Consider the following 20,567-nt stretch of genomic DNA (forward strand, 5'->3'; position numbering starts at 1 on the left):
CAAAGAGCTGCTGTCAGTGTTTAACCTGTTGTAATTGCAATAAATCTTATCAGCATTTTCTGAACTTGTTTGTGTTCTTTTGTAGATGTAAAAGATCAAACTGATGAGTAGTTTCTGAAAAACAGGAGAAATTTGAAAATAGATACCCTTCTTCACAATACAGTTCTTGTTAGGTGCCTTTATAGATTAAGAAGCAGTAAAAGCATAGGCAAACATTTCTATAACACAATTTGTTAATATAATCTTATAGTTGGTTACAGTGGGATTACAGCAAAAGAAATTACTTTTTAAATGAATCGCACTAAATTGCCTCATTGGCAACGTAGTGTTATCGGAATTATTTAAGGGACATTGGTGTAATAAAAGCTGCAACATACAAATTGCATGCTTGCCAAAAGTCCAAGGTCTTGCTCCATTCAAATTTGGAGAGGACAATTTCATTTTTAATGCTTGGTAATCACATGCAATGTTCCAAATTGCTCTCATTTTGAGGGAAACCTACAGAAATGCTTGGAAGGCATTGGCCAGGAAAAAGGTTAGTTTACATTACAATACAGTGCACAGGGACAACTTGGGTTGGGGAACTTGAGGCTAGACATTGGTGGATGCCATTTTCTACTTCACATTAATTTTTCATCTACATATTAGTCTCCATGTACAATGGTATCTTCCATTGCGCAAACTAAAGTACCTCCCACTCCTTGAGATTCAGATAGGCACACTTGCACCAACAAAGATGTCCTAGTTAAATTGGGGTCGAGCTGAATTCCCACTAATGACCAATTTATGAAATTAAGAATACCTATCATCAGGTTGCAACATTTATAACCCATTGTTACATAGGACCTAGGTAACATACCTTTTTGGTGAGATAATGCAATGCATGTATTCCTACTACTTTCAATAATTTGTCATAGCGAATCGCAGTTGTATGTGGGATTGCTGTGACAAAACCAGCATAAATAACCTTCAGATGTAAGGTACCTAGTCTCTAGACAGACTGGTTGCCTCCCACAATGTTACAAATGTTTTGCCCTAGGTCTGGGATTTCCAAGAGTACCCATAACATTTAAGTTGTACACATATTAAGCAATTGGTGGAGGTGAAGTAGCACTTGCATTAATTTACAAACATTACAGAATACAACTAACAAAATAGACCTTTGTGATGTTGACAATGAGCAATTGAAAAGGTTGTCAGCATACCACAGTAAGTATGTTTTATATGGGTAAAGAAATTTACCATCACCTGGTTTGGGGATAAAAAGATAATACACCCTAAAATTGAAAGATCTATTATTGTTTGGGAGATTTCACAATTTTGTTGAGTGTGGAACTTACTTGAGAGGGTGCTGGTCATTCAATGGCCTTCGATAAAACTCCCAAACATGTATTAGTGCGTACAATGTCCAACACACCCTAAGTTTCAAAGACCTATTATTGTGAATCTGAAATGTAATTTTAATAGATGGTTAAAATAAGTCCTTTGTGTATGGCTAATTACTGCAGTACTAAGTTTTGTTTGGGAGATTTCACAATTGAGTGCTGAATTTACTTGAGGGGTTGCTGGTCAATAAACTGCCTTCAAAGAAACTCCCAAATGTACGCATTTGTGCATACACATTGAAAACGTGTTTTGCTGAAGATCTAAATCCAATGCAGATTGTAGAATCGACTTGGGTTACTGACCATAGAGAATCTTTATTACTTTAAAATTCCCGCATGACGGCAATAAATAGTTTATCATATATATTAATATAATCAAAACAAAAACCTTTTCTTTCTCTCACAGAATCCATCCACATATAATATGTTAATAATTTCCTTTGAGAAGGGTGGTTGTAGATCTGGTCCCTATAGCCTGGTCCCATTACAGATTGTGCTGTAATATACCAAACTGCATTTAGTATTACAACATACAGCACAAACAGATCTGGGACAAGGCTCCAAACCCTTCCTCCTGCCACCCAAACACATTACTAGTAGTTCCCAAAATTCAAATGGCTTGTTCCCTTGGTTAAAAGCAACACAACCCTGTCAAACACAGGTGCCATCAAGCCCAAGCCACGAGAAATGCAAGTTTCATCCCAAATGGCACCCTATTCTAGCTATAGTGCACTACTTTTGCCCAGAGCCCAATGGGCCCTGGTAAAAAAAATAGAGCACTGTGAAGGGAAGGGTCCCATTCGGGACTCATACACAGTGATAGTGTGAAGGCAGAATCAACCACAGTGATCTCAATCACTAACCAACTGCCACTAACCACAGACACTTTGATAAGTGTACATATATATCTGTATAATGTATATCTACATAAAACAAAACAGTAGGGTATGAGCGGTGATGAGGACGCTAGAAGGACTCTGGTTGGTGCGTTGGAGATGGGGGTGTGTCTGTGGGAGAGGCCACTCCCACTATCCCCTGTCCGTCAGGACTGAGAAGACCCAGCAGGTCCTCGTCCATCTCCTCCAGTTCACTTTGGTCCAGAAGCTCAAAGTCCTCATCCTCGGTCGGTACAAACATGTCATCCGGCATCTCCTCAGCACTCCTCTCCTCGGTCTCCACAGCAACCGCATCCTGGTCCTTTTCTGCCTCGGCGACATGGGGACTTTCCAGGGTACTGGGGGGCGTGTCGGTGGGCAGCAAATCTGCGATTGAGGGGACCTTGCTGTCCTTGGTGGAGCGTAGCATGGCCGACAGAGTGTTCTGCACCACTGTGGAGATTGCCGTGTTCACAATCTCCTCACTCAGGGCTTCCAGTGACTGCCTCGGGGCCTGGGTCTCCACTTCCCCCCCATGCACCACCTCCTCCGCTGTCCCAGCACCCAGCAGTGGACCCTGGTCCCCACCTGGTGGCCGTCCACGTCCGTTGAAGTGTGTGTTGACAAAGTGGAGTGGGGAAGCCAGGTGCTGGATGAGGAGGCTGGCCGGGCTCATGTGCTCCCCCCCCTCCGAGGGCCGTATTCCCCCAGCCGTAGCCCCGTCCCCTTGGCCCTGACCGGGGCCCCGCAACGGAAAGTGGAGGAGGCTGTGCTCGATGGGAAACTCGTCAACCGAGGGGAATTCAGATCGGTTCCTTAAGAAGGCCTCCTCTGGGTCATTGTGCACACTCTGCTGGTCCGGGTCTAAACAGTCACAGGAGAGAGAGAGGATGGGGTTAAAAGGTAGTCAGCGATACATGAAGTAAATGGGAATATTGGGTTGACTTCTAAGAGTGTGAATCGCAAGGCTGAACTTCTCTGCCGTTTTGGTCCAGCAGCTGTCACATTGCAGCAGCTTGAAGCTCACCTGCACATGGCCAGATATTTTTTGTGAGTGAATATCTACAATATCCTGCTTGTGGAAACGCCATGTCGATGAGTCACAGTTTTTATTTTACCTTTATTTAACCAGGTAGGCCAGCTGAGAACAAGTTCTCATTTACAACTGCAGCCTGGCCAAGTTAAAGCAAAGCAGTGCGACAAAAACAGGAGTTACACGTGGGATAAACAAAGGTACAGACAAAAACACAATAGAAAAATCTATATATAGTGATTAGAAGATTAATATGAAATTCTGATATATAGTGAATGAAGAAGGAGTCAACAGCATATATCAAGATAATGACAAATCAAATTTTGCTAGTGCCGATATTTGATTCACATGATTTGGGGCTGTGTAACATCCTGCTCAATTATAAAAATCCCTGCAAGCCAATTCTGTCCTTTCTCCGCACACATTTAAAAGCATCAGATTGATCATAATTTTAAGTATCCCTATATTTGTTACTACGGTGCTATTACTATTATTAGTGTGCCTTTCGCAGGAGTCTCGTTGTAGATTAACCTGGCCTGAGTGCAATGGCAACCATGTATTGTGCTAATATAGTTGAGTAAACGGTGTTAAACTGGAACCTTGTAGTTGTGTCGTATTTCACTTAACATTGGTAGCAGCGGATGGCTAGTACCTACAATGTGCCACCTCGCTTCGACGAGAAGAGGTCGTATGAAAGTTGAAAACATTGAACTTGGAATCTGGACACGGGTTACTAATCTGGACAAGAAAAAGCAAGTATTTGCGGTTGTATTATCGCTCGAAGGATGAGCGAGAGATACAGCACTGGAAATATCTGTTGAGGATTTGAACAAGGATGACGGTATGGGAACTTTGATTCGAGCACTGGATTATGTGTTTCTTAGAAAAGAGAAAGACCGTGCCTACGAGGCATTTTCAAACTTTGACAGTGTTAGAGACATTGCGGTTGCAATTACGGACTACATCATTGATTTTGAACAAAGATACAATAGGATGCGCAAGTACGAGATGGTTCTACCGGATGCCGTGTTAACTTTCAAGTTGCTATATACTGCCTTTCTGGGTGGTAGGAAGAAACAGTTGGCTTTGACGGCTTGTACTGTGCTGACTTTGGCGTCAATGAACACCGCACTAAACATACGTTTTGGTGAAAAATACTTCTGTCGCGCCAATAACAGAAGGGACGAGGCTCCACACCCTTCTCCTGCCAACCAAACATTACTAGTAGCTCCCAAAACGCAGATGGCTTGTTCCCTTGGTTAAAAGCAATAAAAGCCTGTCAAACACAGGTGCCATCAAGCCCAAGCCTCGAGAAACACAAGATTCATCCCAAATGGCACCCTATTCCAGCTATAGTGCACTACTTTTGACTAGTGACGCAGCATATTACACAGAGCAGCAGAGAAAAGGCGCAAAAAAGTTATTCTCAAGACAACCAGACGAGGGCGCCATTGCATGGCACAAATCCACTGGACAGATATGGCAGGAGATTAAAATGGGCCATTTGTCAAAGCACTTAACATTGGGTTAAAGACAGTCCTCATAAAAAAAATGAACACGTTAAACAGGAAAATGCAAACAGAGAGAGCAGTGTAACACTGTTTTCAAACCAATCTGCTTCTGAGTTCTTAGGATCTGCTGTGATTGCTATTGTATGTACACACAGTTTGTGGCGCAAAATGGCTTGATAACTATGTCAGTGAACTAAATATGAAAGAGGTACAAAATATGATTGACACGCCAAGCAAGAGCTTTCAAATCTGGAGATTTAATTTTTATTTAACTAAGCCAGTACAGTTAAGAACAAATTCTTACTTACAATGATGGCCTAGGAACAGTGGGTTAACTGCCTTGTTTAGGGGCAGAACTACAGACTTTTACCTTGTCAGCTCGGGGATTCGATCTAGCAAGCTTTTGGTTACTGACCCAACACTAGGCTACCTGCCACCCCGAGATAGGGGAATTGTTCATTCTACCAAGAGAGTTAAGATACTAGTCTGACCAATAGTTGCTGGTAAGTGTCACATTGAAACAGAGGTGGTCCCGACAGACATCCCCTTACTATTAAGCAAAGCTTCCATCAAGAAGTCAGGGGCTGTACTAGACATAAAAAAATGACAAGGCAGTGACATTTAAACAATCAGTGACCCTTGAACTTACTACCTCAGGCCACTATTGTGTGAACGTTTTAGACAAAGACATCACACAGAGACCATATAAAAATGAGATTCTGACAGACACAGAACAAAGGAAAAAATTTATTGTTAAAACATCAAACCGTTTGGACATGCAGTTGACAGACTTCAGAAATTACTCAGCAGTTCAGGGAATAATGATGAGAGTATTTTTCATTCTACGGCAGATAGTTAACAGTTGTGAGACTTGTCAGAAATATAGCAAAACTAAGACCAGGCCAGCTGTTGGTTTTCCACTGGCTTCCAAGTGCAATGAAACAGTGGCTGTAGATCTACATGAGTTGGGACCAAGTGTGTGGTACCTTCACATGCTTCAGTGCTGGAAGCATTGTCAATACAAAGAAACCCAGTGAAAACATCAATTACTTCATTCATTCCTGGATAAGTGTGCATGGCCCGCCCCAGAAATTGTACAGTGACCATGGAGAACTCAATAATAATAATAATGAAATAAGAGAAATGGCTGAGAAATTCAACATGGAAGTAAAGACAACTGCGGCATGCAGTCCATGAAGCAATGGATTTATGGAGAAACAAACACTTAGAGATTATTCTGAAAGTGAAGCAAGACAATGGATGTGACTGGGAAATCAGCCCTAGATTAGGCTTTGATGGCAATAAAAACGCAATGCACAATTTCCATGGCTACAGCCTAGAGGTCGACCGATTCATCGGAATGGCCGATTAGCTTGTCCTGCGTTGCATATAATCGATGCGGTGCCTGTTCATTTATCATCGAATCACAGCCTTCTTCACCAAACGTGTGATTTAACAAGCACATTCGCAAAAAAAGCACCGGCTTTACACCAATGTGTACCTAACCATAAACATCAATGCCTTTCTTAAAATCAATGCACAAGTATATATTTTTTAAACCTGCATATTTAGTTAATATTGCCTGCAAACATTAATTTATTTTAACGAGGGAAATTGTGCCACTTCTCTTGTGTTCTGTGCAAGCAGAGTCAGGGTATATGCAGCAGTTTGGGCCGCCTGGCTCATGGCAAACTGTGTGAAGACCATTTTTTCTTAACAAAGACCGGAATTAATTTCCAGAATTTTATATAATTATGACATAACATTGAAGGTTGTGCAATGTAACAGCAATATTGAGACTTATGGATGCAACCTGTTAGCAAAAATACTGAACGGTTCCGTATTTCACTGAAAAAATAAACGTTTTGTTTTCGAAATGATAGTTCATTACTATGGTCAAATCCGGAAACTAAGGCTCGTATTTCTATGTGTTATTATATTATAATTAAGTCTATGATTTGATATAGCAGTCTGACAGCGGTGTTAGGCAGCAGCAGGCTCGTAAGCATTCATTCAAACAGCTCTTTACTGCTTTGCCAGCAGCTCTTCGCTGTGCTTCAAGCACCCACCAGGTGCGTTGGTGGGACAGCACTGTTTATGACTCCCGAGATTAGGCTGGCAATACTAAAGTGCCTATAAGAACATCCAATAGTCAAAGATATAAGAAATATAAATGGCATAGAGCAAAAGTCCTATAATAACTACAACCTAAAACTTCTTACCATGAAATATTGAAGTCTCATGTTAAAAGGAACTATCAGCTTTCATATGTTCTCATGTTCTGAGCAAAGAACTTAAAACGTTATCTTTTTTTTTACATGGGACATATTGCTCTTTTACTTTCTTCTCCAACACTTTATTTTTGCATTATTTAAACCAAATTGAACATGTTTCATTATTTATTTGAGGCTAAATAGATTTTATTGATGTATTAAGTTAAAATAAGTGTTCATCCAGTATTGTTGTAATTGTCATTATTACAAATAAATAAATATAAAAAAAACATTAAAAAAAAAAGTCCGATTAGTCGGTATCAGCATTTTTTGGTCCTCCAATAATTGGTATCGGCTTTGAAAAATCATAGTCGGTCGACCACTACCACAGCCCACACCAACTAGTGTTCGGGCAGAACCTTAATCTTTCCTCTGTACTGGTTGACAAGCCACCAACACTAGAAGGGAATAGTGTGAGTGCGTGGGTGGAACAGCATCTTTCAGCACTACATGCAGCGAGAAAGGCATTCACTGAAGCAGTGTTCAGAGAGAAATCTCAGGGCTCTGCGTAAACAGCGTCGACCCACCGATGAGAAGTACGAGATTGGAAACAAAGTGTACTACAAATGAGTTGACTGTCAAGAGTGGAAAGGCCGCGACCGGAGGTCCGTGGGGCGACGCACAATTGGCATAGCGTCGTCCGGGTTAGGGAGGGCTTGGCCGGTAGGGATATCCTTGTCTCATCGTTCACCAGCAACTCCTGTGGCGGACCGGGCGCAGTGTGCGCCAACCAAGGTTGCCAGGTGCACGGTGTTTCCTCCGACACATTGGTGCGGCTGGCTGCCGGGTTGGATGCGCACTGTGTTAAGAAGCAGTGTAGCTTGGTTGGGTTGTGTATCGGAGGATGCATGACTTTCAACCTTCGTCTCTCTCCCGAGCCCGTACAGGAGTTGTAGCGATGAGACAAGATAGTAGCTACTAACAATTGGATACCACGAAATTTGGGAGAAAAAGGGGGCTTTCATATGTTCTCATGTTCTGAGCAAGGAACAAACATTTGCTTTCTTACATAGCACATATTGCACTTTTACTTTCTTCTCCAACACATTGTTTTTGCATTATTTAAACCAAATTGAACTAGTTTCATTATTTACTTGAGGTTAAATTGATTTTATTGATGTATTATATTAAGTTTAAATAAGTGTTCATTCAGTATTGTTGTAATTGTCATTATTACAAATAATAAAAAATAAAAATTGTCCGATTAAATCGGTATCGGCCTTTTGGCCCTCCAATAATCGGTATCGGTGTTGAAAAATCATAAATCGGTCAACCTCTAATGGACACTAAAACTTATACAGGAAATTGAGCACAGACCTTCAACCACGACACAGGTAATACTGTTGCACATTCAAATTAGGAAAACATTCAACAATCGCCACGTGTTAAGACAACAAGGTTGTTCCCATCTGAAAACTGGGCAAACTGTTAAATACATGGACAAAAAAAGTGGTATTCCACATACAGCAACCGTCACTGGACGAGCAGGAAAAGCCAAAGAAAAACACCAGAACTGGTACAACTTGCAGTACTTTGAACCAGCTACACTTTCTGGTACAACAGGGTCAGCTGATCTGTCACTTGTAGATGATCTGAGAATTGAACCAATGGAAAAAAAATCAAGAAAAACAGACTGACATTCAAAATGATGATGTACTTGAAAACAAAGGATGTGTCATTTGACTCAGCTAAGCTAGCTGAGCTCAGTAAATGGAGCGTTTGAGGAAGTCAAAGACATTGGCCAAAAATGTCTCAAGGTGGATGAGTGCCCTTAAATAATCCTTAAATGCAATAGGGCCAAAAGCACTTCCAGTGGCTAAATGTTGGGGAGCTAGCTGCTGAAGAACTCCCAAAATATTCACCGACATGCACCTCAGTCACTCAGATTGCTGCTGACAGTGATCTGCCAGAAAAACAATGGAAACTTAATTCCATAGACATCAAATCTGCATTTTTTTTCAGGGAACAGAGCTGTCAAGGGACATTCACATCCGACCTCCGCCTGAAGCTAAGAGTGAAGGAACACCGTGGAAACTAAAAAAAGTGTGTATGGCCTGGAAGAGGCATCACTCTTACTGATACAACAATGTCAAGGCAACAATGCTGAGTACAGGTGGAAAAATGTCACAAGTGGATCCTGTAGGCTTCTAATGCAATGTGACTGGAGTACTTCCCTGTCATGTTGATGACTTTATCTGGGATGGCTCACGGACCTTTACTCCAACTGATGCCACACCTCAAAGCTGGTTTCCAGGTCAGCCGTGAGGAGCATGATGTTTGTTATGTTGGCATAGAGGTTATTACAGCCGATGGAACAATACTGATGCAACAGGAGAACGAAATCAAGAATCTTCAACCTATCCACATGGATTCTTCAAGAGCCGTAGAATAATTCCCCTCTCGGTGGAATTGAAGTTGATCAATTGAGTTCAAATATCGGTCAAATTCTATATGTTCCTTGACAGAGTAGACCTGATGTAATGTTTGATGGCTGCAACTTGGCATCCAACACAAAACACCACTGTACAAACCATTCACGAGGCAAACAAAGTTGTTCGTAAACTGTAATCACAAGTGACTAAAGTTTCAGCATCTTTGAAAAGATGACTCTGAAACGAGTTGTCTTCAGTGATGCTTTGCTGGGGAACCTTACAGATGGAGGCACACAAGGTGGACGTCTAATCGTGTTAATGGGTGAAGGAGGAAGATTCTCACCTATCTGTTGGCAGTCAAAAAGGATCAGAAGTGTTGTCCAAAGCACACTTGCTGGAGAAACCCTTGCTCTTGTAGATGAAATTGACAATGCTATCTTTCTTGCAACTCTGTTCTCATCAGAGCTTACCACTGGTGAGACAAAACGACACATTCTCCCTGTAGTTTGTGTCACTGACAACTACTCCTTAGTTGATGCTGTGAAGTCAACCAAGTCTGTCACAGAGAAAAGACTGCCTTGAGAGAAGCAGCATCAAGCAACTTATTCAAGCATCAAGAATCCAGCAGATTTTGTGGTCGGCAACAAGGGAGCATCTGGTCTTGTGCTCCTAAAAGGCACTCAGTAATGGAAAGTGGCAGCTTGAGAAATACAAATAAAAACATTCTCACACAACCCATTTGTAATGGGGAACTTAAATAATACTTGGGACATTCAATTGTTGTTGATGGTTTATTTGTCTTTAAAAGAAAAAAAGTGGGAGATTGTTAAATTCATTTTTTAAGTAAGTATCACTATATTAACCTGGCCTGAGCCAATTGCAGCCATGTATTGTGCTAATACAGTTGAGTAAATGTTGGAACCTTGTCGTATTTGAGTTAACACAGAGGTATGTCTAACATCGTGTTATATGCTAGGGCTGGGCATTTGAAATTATTTCACTATTAGAATAATAACATGATTTTTCAGATAGTCTAAATACATGTTTTAAAGATATATATTTTTGTTTACTTCAATGGAGACTTGCTCGCGTAACTTGAGAGCCGGTGCGCTGCGCTCTGTTTGGAAGTGTGGGGGAGGGGCGATAGGGGAGCAGGGGACGGTGTGTGTGACAGTCTGTGTGTGGTATGGAGGGAGAGAGAAAGATGCCAAAACGACTCGCGCTAGTTAGACAAACTTGTTGCTGCCATTTGGTTATCATACCATCTGCAAGTGCCCTTCTTGACTGTAAAGAAGCTAGCTACAGTAGCCAGCTAACTAGCTAAAGTAGCAAGGCTTATTGAGGCATCCTTGTGTACAACAACTTTATTCATATGAAACCACAGCCTACCACTTGGTTGATCATTGTACACTAATTCCATTTAGCATTGATTAGAAATCTCCCACTTCACTTGCTACACACATGGAGCCTGTGGTGTCGCTTTGATTGACCGACAATACCAACACGCTAGGCTACCGGTGAGTATTTGTTTATGTTGCAAAACATTTTGCTTCGGTTTGCACTAATTAATACACACCATTTATTTGATTTTAAATCCAAGTTGCAGGACAGATACTTTGGAGGAAGGGCCTGTTGTGCTTGGGTACTTGCCTTCAGAGACGTCTGTGAGCTGTGGGGTGGTTGCTCTGGATACGGAGAACCCCCCACTCTCCAAAATGGATGCTTCCTCGTCAGACAGCTCCGAGTCGGTGATGGCCATAGCCAGGGCTGTGGTCTTTGCATCCACCTGACCAATGACATGGCACAATTGTATGATATCACCATTGTTCTATAGTGAAAGGCTCTCGACAAAACCCATACTAGAGCCCAATTAGGTGATTAGAAAGTCAAGCAATAATATTGTCTTATCCTCTCAATTGAATGTCAGCATTGAAACATGAATGAAACCACATTCTGTAAAAAAACAAATACTTAGCTATTCATTGAGGGGAATGTCTTGGTAAAGTATGAATAATCTCTCATTCCTCCTGAAGTGTGTGTTTGGTCTATTCCATACATATTTAAAATAATTGAATTTATAGGCGTGGGCTAGAGGGAGGTTCCATAAACATGAATTTCCTTTCAAATCCATAAGGGGAAGTGAACATGTACACACTTCGGGAGAAAGGAAAGATTATTGGGGTGCAACACTTGTCAAATTTTGAAACAGCATAATTATTTGACATGTATGACTCAGCCAGTACTCTACACAGACCGGTGCGGCATAACCAATCAGAGCTGCGGTAGACCTATTTCACAAGCATTTCGCTACACCTGCAATAACATCTGCTAAACACGTGTACGTGACAAATAAAATTATATTTTGATATGCAAATAGACCATTGCCATTTATGGATCTATGCCATTTACTTTAAACTGAACTGTATTTACAGCATGAGCGGAGATCAAAGCGAGAGCTGCATGTAGCCACCTATGCACCTTTTTGTTCATATCCTTTTCTAGTGAGTGAGTTATTAGGCCAGTTATAGATAATTTGTAGTCCGCAATGGGGGAGTGACTGCTTCCTACAAGAGCATAACACCTGTACATTTCTAAACATCTTTGAAAAGCAAGTCAGGTAAAGATATATATATTTTTAAAGGGGCAGTGCTGTTTTTTGAGGCAGGCTTGAATAAGTAGACAATAGGTAGACAATAAGTAGACAGTAGGCAGCACAATTTGTCTGATTCTCTGTAATAGTGGTATGGGAATAATAATGCATATTATCTTGTAAAGTGGTTTCTTGAATCAGTCACAACATTTTCAGTCACTTCCTTGTCTGACTGGATAAAGATTCATGTCAAGCCCTGCATGTTTATTTTTTTATGTAGGCCTACATTGAACATCACACATTGGCTGAATGATAGAACAGCTATTTCCAGATTAAACTGTTTTGGGATGCATTTTCTCCATTGTTTCTGATGGTAGGTCACTCTGGTAAGACTACATTATGATCAAATAGCCATAGTAGTCTACTTGGCCACTGTTAAAAAACTAACTTAAAGCGGGTACAGCCTCAGTGTTCACAGTAAACGTGTACTGGAAGTTCCACTGAATTGTGACATTCAAGTTGGGGCTCAGCAGACCTGAAATTTGCTCAGTGACAAAATAAATGAGGGAACATTGCCCCCAACACTAATTCTAACCTTAATCCCCTAGAAATAGCCATTTTCCCCTTGTGGGGGCCGACAAAATGACCCCAAATTTTTGTTCTGGTCCCCACAAGTATAGGTAAATATTTCCACACACACGATCCTAGTGCAAGATGGCAGACGATGTGGTGCTTACCAGGGGGGCAAAGCAGGACAGCTCCTCCTCACTCTCGCTCTCTGTCTCAGCCCTGGGCTCATCCCCTTCCTCCACCTCCTTCTTCACCTCTGCAACACACACACACAGTTTAAAGGGTAACTACAGGACCCAATAAGTTGAATTTAAGACTTAAGGCCTTTTTAATGTCACTTGGCATGCAATTTAATACAAATTGAGGTCTGCGAGCGCCACACCAGCTAATTTTCTTCTCCAGAAATGAGCCCATGTTGGCGACAAGTTATATTTTCACCAAAGGTGGCTCATTATCAGGCAGGTGTGCTATTTTAGCATTGAGCCTGATGAATATAGTTGCATAGTGGCTACTGGCTAGACTATAGATGGCTGAAGCATGGGGTTGCCCATCTGCATTTGTTGGGCTACCCCAATTGACTAATCATTAACTAAGTTTCCAGAATTTTGGCTTTGATATCAATACCAGCTTAGTATAATACCACCGATAAAAAAATGCCTTAAAAAGGTCAAATATACAGCACTGTTACTGTATAAAACACATAGTCAACTCTCCGCCAGGAGAGCTAGGCCACTGGGTGTGCAGGCTTTTGATCCAGCGCTGCTCAAACACACCGAAGTCAGCTTAACAAGGTCCTGTTGAGCAGTTGATTTGTAGAGTCTGGTTTGTTAGAGTGGGGCTGGAACAAAAGTCTACAAACACAGTAGCTCTTCTAGGGGTATTATGCTATAACATTAGACTACAACCAAAAAGTTGATTCATTAAGTCAGGTATCAAACGGCTATACTTCGAAGCAAGTGGGAGGGCTCTAGACTGACTTTCCAGTGTCAAGTAAAGAAGTATGCCATTTCATTAACATATTCAGGGAGTGCATGATGGATATTTTGATGTGCAATATTTCAAAATATGATCCAGAATAATTTGATATTTTTGTCTCTTTAGAGATTATTTTGCCTGTATATTTGTTGTGCATATATATAGGCTATAGCCAATGCTACATACATTTACCAACTGAGGAAGTGGGAACTCAAAACATTTTAGCTCAATTGCTAAATATGTTAGATCAATTGTATGGCTAAAGAAACTAACAGTAAATGTAACGTCCTACAAAAACTTTCCATTGGTAGCATACTTGATGTATTCACCGTAAAATTCACTACTCCGTTGGCAAATCATCTCAATTCCATACTGTGTTTGTAGTGTTTTTTTCCTCTATACTGACAGTTCAGAAATAGAGTCGCTTAACAACAGTAACAGTAGTTGTTTGAAAAACTGTCTTTCACGCAATTATATTTTGAAATGTTGCTCAACTTTCAGTATGCTTGCGCTTATCAGAATACATCTCTCCCTTCAATCCATGTGCAAAGAGGGGAGCGAGAGTGAGAAACATGGACAGGGCAGATACTTTTGTTGCAGGAAGCAGGTTAATGTACATTACAGTTGACCAAATAATGGTTTTAGATAATAAATAAAAAAATCAGCAGGACCGTTGATTAGCTTAATCACCGAAATTACAAACATAAGCAAAGTGGCTTCTGTACGAGCAGGGCAGTAATTTTCAGTTCATCGTCCCATCTCTAGTTAGTGTTGTCTTTCAAATGGCATAGGCTACCTTGCTCTCCCCTCTGGCAATGACTTGACTCAGAGGTGTATATATGTGGATAGGTCTTGAAAGTGCGCCCAGAGTATTATCAATTATCAATCAATTTTGTTTTTTCCAGCAGTGGCAACAACTAAGCAGCTGCATAATATAACAGAAACACTGTAGTCATCTCTGTTGCATATTTTAAAGCCCTTTAAAAGTGCAATTTAAGACATTTGAAGACTTAAGGCCTTTAAGGATCCGTGGACAGGATCCTTACATGTCTGAAAATAAATTTGCTCCAGCTGCCACACCAGTGCCACAAACCGGAAGGGAGGAGAACGATTTCCCAGGCAACCCTGACGTTCAGTGTTCACAGCTAGAGAGAGGGGACCTGGTGACATGTGAATGATGGCAGGGCACACACACACGCACCATCAAACACATACCACACACCACACACACACAGTGTAAACTCACTCCTCTTATCGTGCTTGCGGTGCTGCGTGTCTCCCTTCATGCTGTAGTCCAGTTTCATCAGAATGGGCTCCAGGCCTGTGTACATCCGTTGGATAAGCTCGTGGTACACCACCAGAGGCCACACCAACACACTCAGCGCTGGGCACAGGACAAAAAACAACCTCAACATGGCACTTAAGTGGCGTTTGACTCACCATGACAAGCACAGCATCCCAAATGGCACCCTTTTGCCTACATAGTGCACTACTTTTGACCAGGACCCATAGAGTTCTAGACAAAAGTAGTGCACTATATAGGGAATAGGATTCCATTTGGAATGCACACCATCTTTAGTTTAACCAGAGAAAGGGATATACCTCAGGGTTGTATTCATTAGTGAACAACGTAGCAAAACATTTTGCAACTGAAACCATTTACTCCAAACACTACACCGTGGCGTAAGCGGTTCCTATTGCAAATGTTTGGCTAATGTGTGCACTATAGACTACAACCCTGGAATACTGAGCGTCACATATGGTCAAATCACAATACATTTCCAGGTTGGGGAATGGCAACACTATAAATGGTGGTATGAAGGTTGCATTTAGAAGTTATTGGCAATTGTTATGCAGTAGCACTGCATTTCTTAGACAACCACACCCTTTGGCATACTGGTTGGTTGGTTTCCTTTGTGAAAAACAAGGAAAAATAATTGAAAAATCAAGGCAGCTCACCGATGATATAGGATATCATGATTCCTGGTACGTAGTGTCCCACCACGGCGAGCACAGAACAGCTGGAGCACATCATGGCACAGAACTGGAGGGAGAAAAGAGACGCAGTGTCATTAAACTTGCAAGTTGGCTGAAACTAATGCAGAGGAGGGACAACTACTTCAGCAAATACCTCTTCAGGTCAGAGGAGGATGGTGGGAGGCGCTATAGGAGGAGGCTCATTGTAATGGCTGGAATGGGATTCATGCAACGGTATCTAACACATGGAAATCACATTTGACGCCGTTCCATAAATTCCATTCCAGCCATTACAATGAGCTCGTCCTCCCCTCCTACAGCTTCTGCCACCAGCCTCCTCTGCTTCAGCTATACAAAAAATTGTATGCAACTCAACCAATTTAATGTTTTGATAAAACATGACTTTGAGGCACTTTATAATATAACAATATGGTAACAGTTTTATTACACGTCGACCTCCAGATACCAAATGACAATCAGTATATGTGGCCCACGTGGAAATCGAACCCACAACCCTGATGGAGGCAATGAGCTCTAACCCACTGAGCCGCCAACAAACCCACCATACCTTTCCATGGTTCTGCCTTTTGTACTGCAGCATCTCCTGGACGAAGAGGCAGCAGTAGAGGTAGCTCTCCACCAGGTGGTGGCTGAGCTCTGGAATACTGAGGAGCCGGGGTTGCACATTCATGGTCTCTCTGCAGTCAGAGAAAGAGACTGTGGGATGTACACACGAACACAAGCAGTACTAAGCCAGACCTAAAAGGATTCAAGCATCTCAGAGTAGGAGAGCTGATCTAGGATCAGATTACAATGGATAGTGAGCCTGGTCCTAGATCAGCTCTTCGACTCTTTATAAATATGTGCCCTGATGCTATTGACAGGCACAGACCATCAAACAAGTAGGGAAAACGCCTGAATATTCACATGATAGTCACTAACAGTAAAGTGCTTGAAGGTGTTATAGGAGCAGGGTGAGTTAGGATGTGTTTCAAGGCCCAGTGTAGTCAAAATTGTGATTGTCCTGTGTTTTATATTTCCACACTATGAGGTTGGAATAATACTGTGAAAATTATGATAATTCCCTTTTAGTGTAAGAGCGGTTTGAAAAGAACACCTGCAATTTCAGCCTGTTTTGGTGGGATGAAGTGTAGGCCTTCCATGGTGACATCATCATGCATTAAATTAGTTAATAGACCAATAAGAAAGAGAATTCCAAACCTCTGCCAATAACAGCTTATGTTACATGTTCCCCTACCCACTCAGACCTCTTCTAGCTAAATTATTGCTTGAGAAATTGCTCTTTGCTAAGAAGTCATTTGTTTATTTTCGTACTATTTTAATTGAAAACAATCACAGTAAGGTACTTAATCGTTACCCAGAAATGATTTGATACTGAGATTAAAACAGCTGCATTGGACCTTTGAGTCAAGATGTGTACCTTTCCATTGGGTTGGCCTCAGGATACTGAACTGTAGTGGAGAGAGGAGACAGCACAGATTTGTTCATCTAAGTCCAACATCAACAAGACACTTTAGACTTCATAGAGTAGGCTTGGTAATCAAAGTCATCCGAACAATGTTGTCAAATCAAATCCAAAATCGACAGCACTAACATTTAAACATCTTATCAAATCGTGACCTATACTAGCATTTCAGACTTCACACTGACCCCAGGACCAGGGGTGGCTGTGGCATGAGTAATGCATGCATGCACCTACTAAACTCAGCAACAACAAAAAAAATGTCCCTTTTTCAGGACCCTGTCTTTCAAAGTTAATTCGTAAAAATCCAAATAACTTCACAGATCTTCATTGTAAAGGGTTTAAACACTGTTTCCCATGCTTGTTCAATGAACCATAAACAATTAATGAACATGCACCTGTGGAACGGTCGTTAAGACACTAACAGCTTACAGACGGTAGGCAATTAAGGTCACAGTTATGAATACTTAGGGCACTAAAGAGGCCTTTCTACTGACTCTGAAAAACACCAAAAGAATGATGCCCAGGGTCCCTGCTCATCTGCGTGAACATGCCTTAGGCATGCTGCAAGGAGGCATGAGGACTGCAGATGTGGCCAGGGCAATAAATTGCAATGTCCATACTGTGAGACGCCTAAGATAGTGCTACAGGGACACAGGACGGACAGCTTATCATCCTCGCAGTGTCAGACCACGTGTAACAACACCTGCACAGGATCGGTACATCCAAACATCACCCCTGCGGGACAGGTACAGGTTGGCAACAACAACTGCCGAGTTAGACCAGGAACGCACAATCCCTCCATCAGCGCTCAGACTGTCCGCAATAGGCTGAGAGAGGCTGGACAGGGCTTGTAGGCCTGTTGTAAGGCATGTCCACCGTTGCTGGACCAGACAGGACTGGCAAAAAGTGCGCTTCACTGACGAGTCGCAGTTTTGTTCTCACCAGAGGTGATGGTTGGATTCGCATTTATCGTCGAAGGAATGAGCGTTACACCGAGGCCTCTACTCTGGAGCGAGATCAATTTGGAGGTGGAGGGGCCGTCATGGTCTGGGGCGGTGTGTCACAGCATCATCGGACTGCGCTTGTTGTCATTGCAGGCAATCTCAACGCTGTGTGTTACAGGGAAGACATCCTCCTCCCTTGTGTGGTACCCTTCCTTGCAGGCTCATCCTTACATGACAATGCCACCAGCCATACTGCTCATTCTGTGTGTGATTTCCTGCAAGACAGGAATGGCAGTGTTCTGCCATGGCCAGCGAAGAGCCCGGATCTCAATCCCATTGAGCACATCTGGGACCTGTTGGATCGGAAGGTGAGGGCGAGGGCCATTCTCCCCAGAAATGTCCGGGAATTTGCAGGTGCCTTGGTGGAAGAGTGGGGTAACATCTCACAGCAAGAACTGGCAAATCTGGTGCAGTTCATGAGGAGATGCACTGCAGTACTTAATGCAGCTGGTGGCCACACCAGATACTGACTGTTACTTTTGATTTTGACCCCCCTTTGTTCAGGGACACATTATGGAATTTCTGTTAGTCACATGTGTTACGTTCCCCAGTTTCTGTGTTGTTGTGGGTTTGTATGTATTTCAGGAAATGGCTTCCTGGATTCCCCCAAGCAGCTGATTGGTCGGCCCCATTGCAGATTGGAGCTGACCCTGCCCTCTTGTCGGGGGATACAACTGTCGGCAATTACAGACACCTTCTCCAGCTGTATATAAGCCAGTGTTCCTTTGCTCAGAAAGAGAGCTTATTAGTGTCTTGTGTTGCGCAGACAGTTTTTAGTAGCCGGTCCTGCTGAGTTATGTTTTTGTCACAAGGACTGTGTTTTGATGATTGAAGTTGTTCACGTTACGTTAGTTTTATTTGTTTTTTGTTCCCAGGGGGAAGGCACCTTGGGAGTGCTTAGGCAAGAGGCCTGCGGTGCACACTAGGTAAGACCTGGGCAGACCATCCCCTGTATTTTGGTTAGTGCGCCAGGTGGTGCTAGTTAGGTAAGTTGTGGGTAGGCGAGGGGGCTCTAATTTTCTTTGCTTCCGTCCAGCAACTTTTCCTCAATTACCGTGTGAAGGAATAAATTCCATGTTAACGGTAAAATTCTGTCATCCTTACCTGCACCTACAGTCACATACCTATTTCACTCCACAGGGAGTTGGTGCATTCCCTCCTCCAAGAGGCATGTGTAACATGTCTGTGGAACTTGTTCGGTTCGTCTGTTGAATCTTATGTTCATACAAATATTTACACAAGTTTGCTGAAAATAAATTCAGTTGACAGTGAGGACGTTTTCTATTTTGTTGAGTTTATGAACATACCTGTTGTAAGAGGTAACTTATGCTTCCATCTCTCCAGCTGCATGAGCCCTAGAATGGAAAGACTCAGGAGGAAGAGAGGACGCAGGGACGTCGAAGACAGAAGCCTGTAAAAAATAAACAACCCATACTATTTTAAAATGGAACCAATGTTAGTCACGTTCCTAACATTAAGTAACGTTAACTAGCTAGCCACAAGAGTGAATAGACTGTCAGCTAGCCCCCTGTCCTGGTTCAGGACAATACACAAAACAAATCTCCTGCCAACTTGGCCACGTTCAGTTGTCAAACGTTGCAGATTTAACATGCCATGAATACAGCCGTCATGATTCCTTGGTCTACATGTCGTAGAGGCACGTTTGTTCTACATTTACTTACACATTTCTATCCGAACGCTCACGTCTTTTATCTAGATTTGACAGCTGTCAACTAGGTGAGTTACTGTTATTTGAAAGATAGCGCACTTAGAATTTATGTAGAGTATTTAGCGAAACGTTACTCGTTTATTCGATAATAGTAGGGTAAACTTTGGCATACCAAACTACCAGCAGACATCATTAAATAGCTAATTAGCCACCTAGCTAGCGCGTCACTGTCGCCCGAGGAGGATTATCGTAGTCATTCAATTTAACTACAGTAAGTAGCTACTACTACTATCAAGCTAAGACGTTAGCTACAGTGCATCTTCCTACTCAGTGCAAAATAACTGATTACATGAGTGATTCTTACTAAGTATTTAGCATTACCAGAACAAGGTGTTCAGCGTGAGAGCAACAAAGATGCTGTAGAGCGGCCTTTCCCAAACAAGCAGCCTCTGCATCCATAACAGCAAAGGCTCATATTGCGATAGCCAGCCTTGAAGACGCTCCCGCAGTTGCACGAGCTCAGGGTTGCCATCACCGCATACTTGCTCTGATCCTCCGGCAGGGAACAGGTCCTCGAGTACGGAAGAAACAGAGGGGCATCTAGCCTCCTCTCCGCTCGCCATCTTTCCCCCACTTTGTTGTGTTGTTTTGGTGATCACGGGGTATGGATAGATCCGCGAAGGCCCGTTATGGATTGAAAAAAAAAGAAGTAGGAACCGATGTTACTGGTGGTCACTAGTTACTACAGCCACAAAGTCATAAACCCCGCCTATTTCTACAATTGCTCTTCTTAAAATGAGATTTTAAATCTAACCCCAACCACACTGCTAATATTATGCCTCACCTT

The 20,567-nt window shown here is 42.3% G+C and overlaps 1 protein-coding gene across 1 annotated transcript; it reads right to left on the reverse strand.

Annotated features, from left to right (window-relative positions):
* Window positions 1-163: 163 nt before the first annotated feature.
* LOC135543607 (reticulophagy regulator 2-like) lies at window positions 164-20,454 on the reverse strand. The gene is made up of 9 exons (XM_064971007.1): window positions 20,102-20,454; window positions 19,359-19,462; window positions 17,003-17,033; window positions 16,130-16,259; window positions 15,544-15,628; window positions 14,831-14,968; window positions 12,777-12,865; window positions 11,100-11,235; window positions 164-3,124 (listed from the first exon to the last, which is right to left on the reverse strand). The coding sequence occupies exons 1-9, from the start codon at window positions 20,341-20,343 to the stop codon at window positions 2,352-2,354; spliced, it is 1,728 nt and encodes a 575-aa protein (XP_064827079.1). The 5' UTR covers window positions 20,344-20,454; the 3' UTR covers window positions 164-2,351.
* Between the last annotated feature and the right edge of the window lie 113 nt (window positions 20,455-20,567).

Source organism: Oncorhynchus masou, chromosome 7 (assembly GCF_036934945.1).
Source record: "Oncorhynchus masou masou isolate Uvic2021 chromosome 7, UVic_Omas_1.1, whole genome shotgun sequence".
Classification (NCBI taxonomy): Eukaryota; Metazoa; Chordata; class Actinopteri; order Salmoniformes; family Salmonidae; genus Oncorhynchus; species Oncorhynchus masou.

Excerpts from the sequence above, each read along its gene's own strand:
- LOC135543607 (XM_064971007.1), bottom strand. The coding sequence starts at position 20,343 with ATGGCGAGCGGAGAGGAGGCTAGATGCCCCTCTGTTTCTTCCGTACTC. Across the intron at positions 12,866-14,830 it reads CCGCAAGCACGATAAGAGGA|AGGTGAAGAAGGAGGTGGAG; the intron begins GTGAGTTTACAC and ends TGTGTGTTGCAG. Across the intron at positions 11,236-12,776 it reads TGTCCTGCTTTGCCCCCCTG|GTGGATGCAAAGACCACAGC; the intron begins GTAAGCACCACA and ends GTCATTGGTCAG.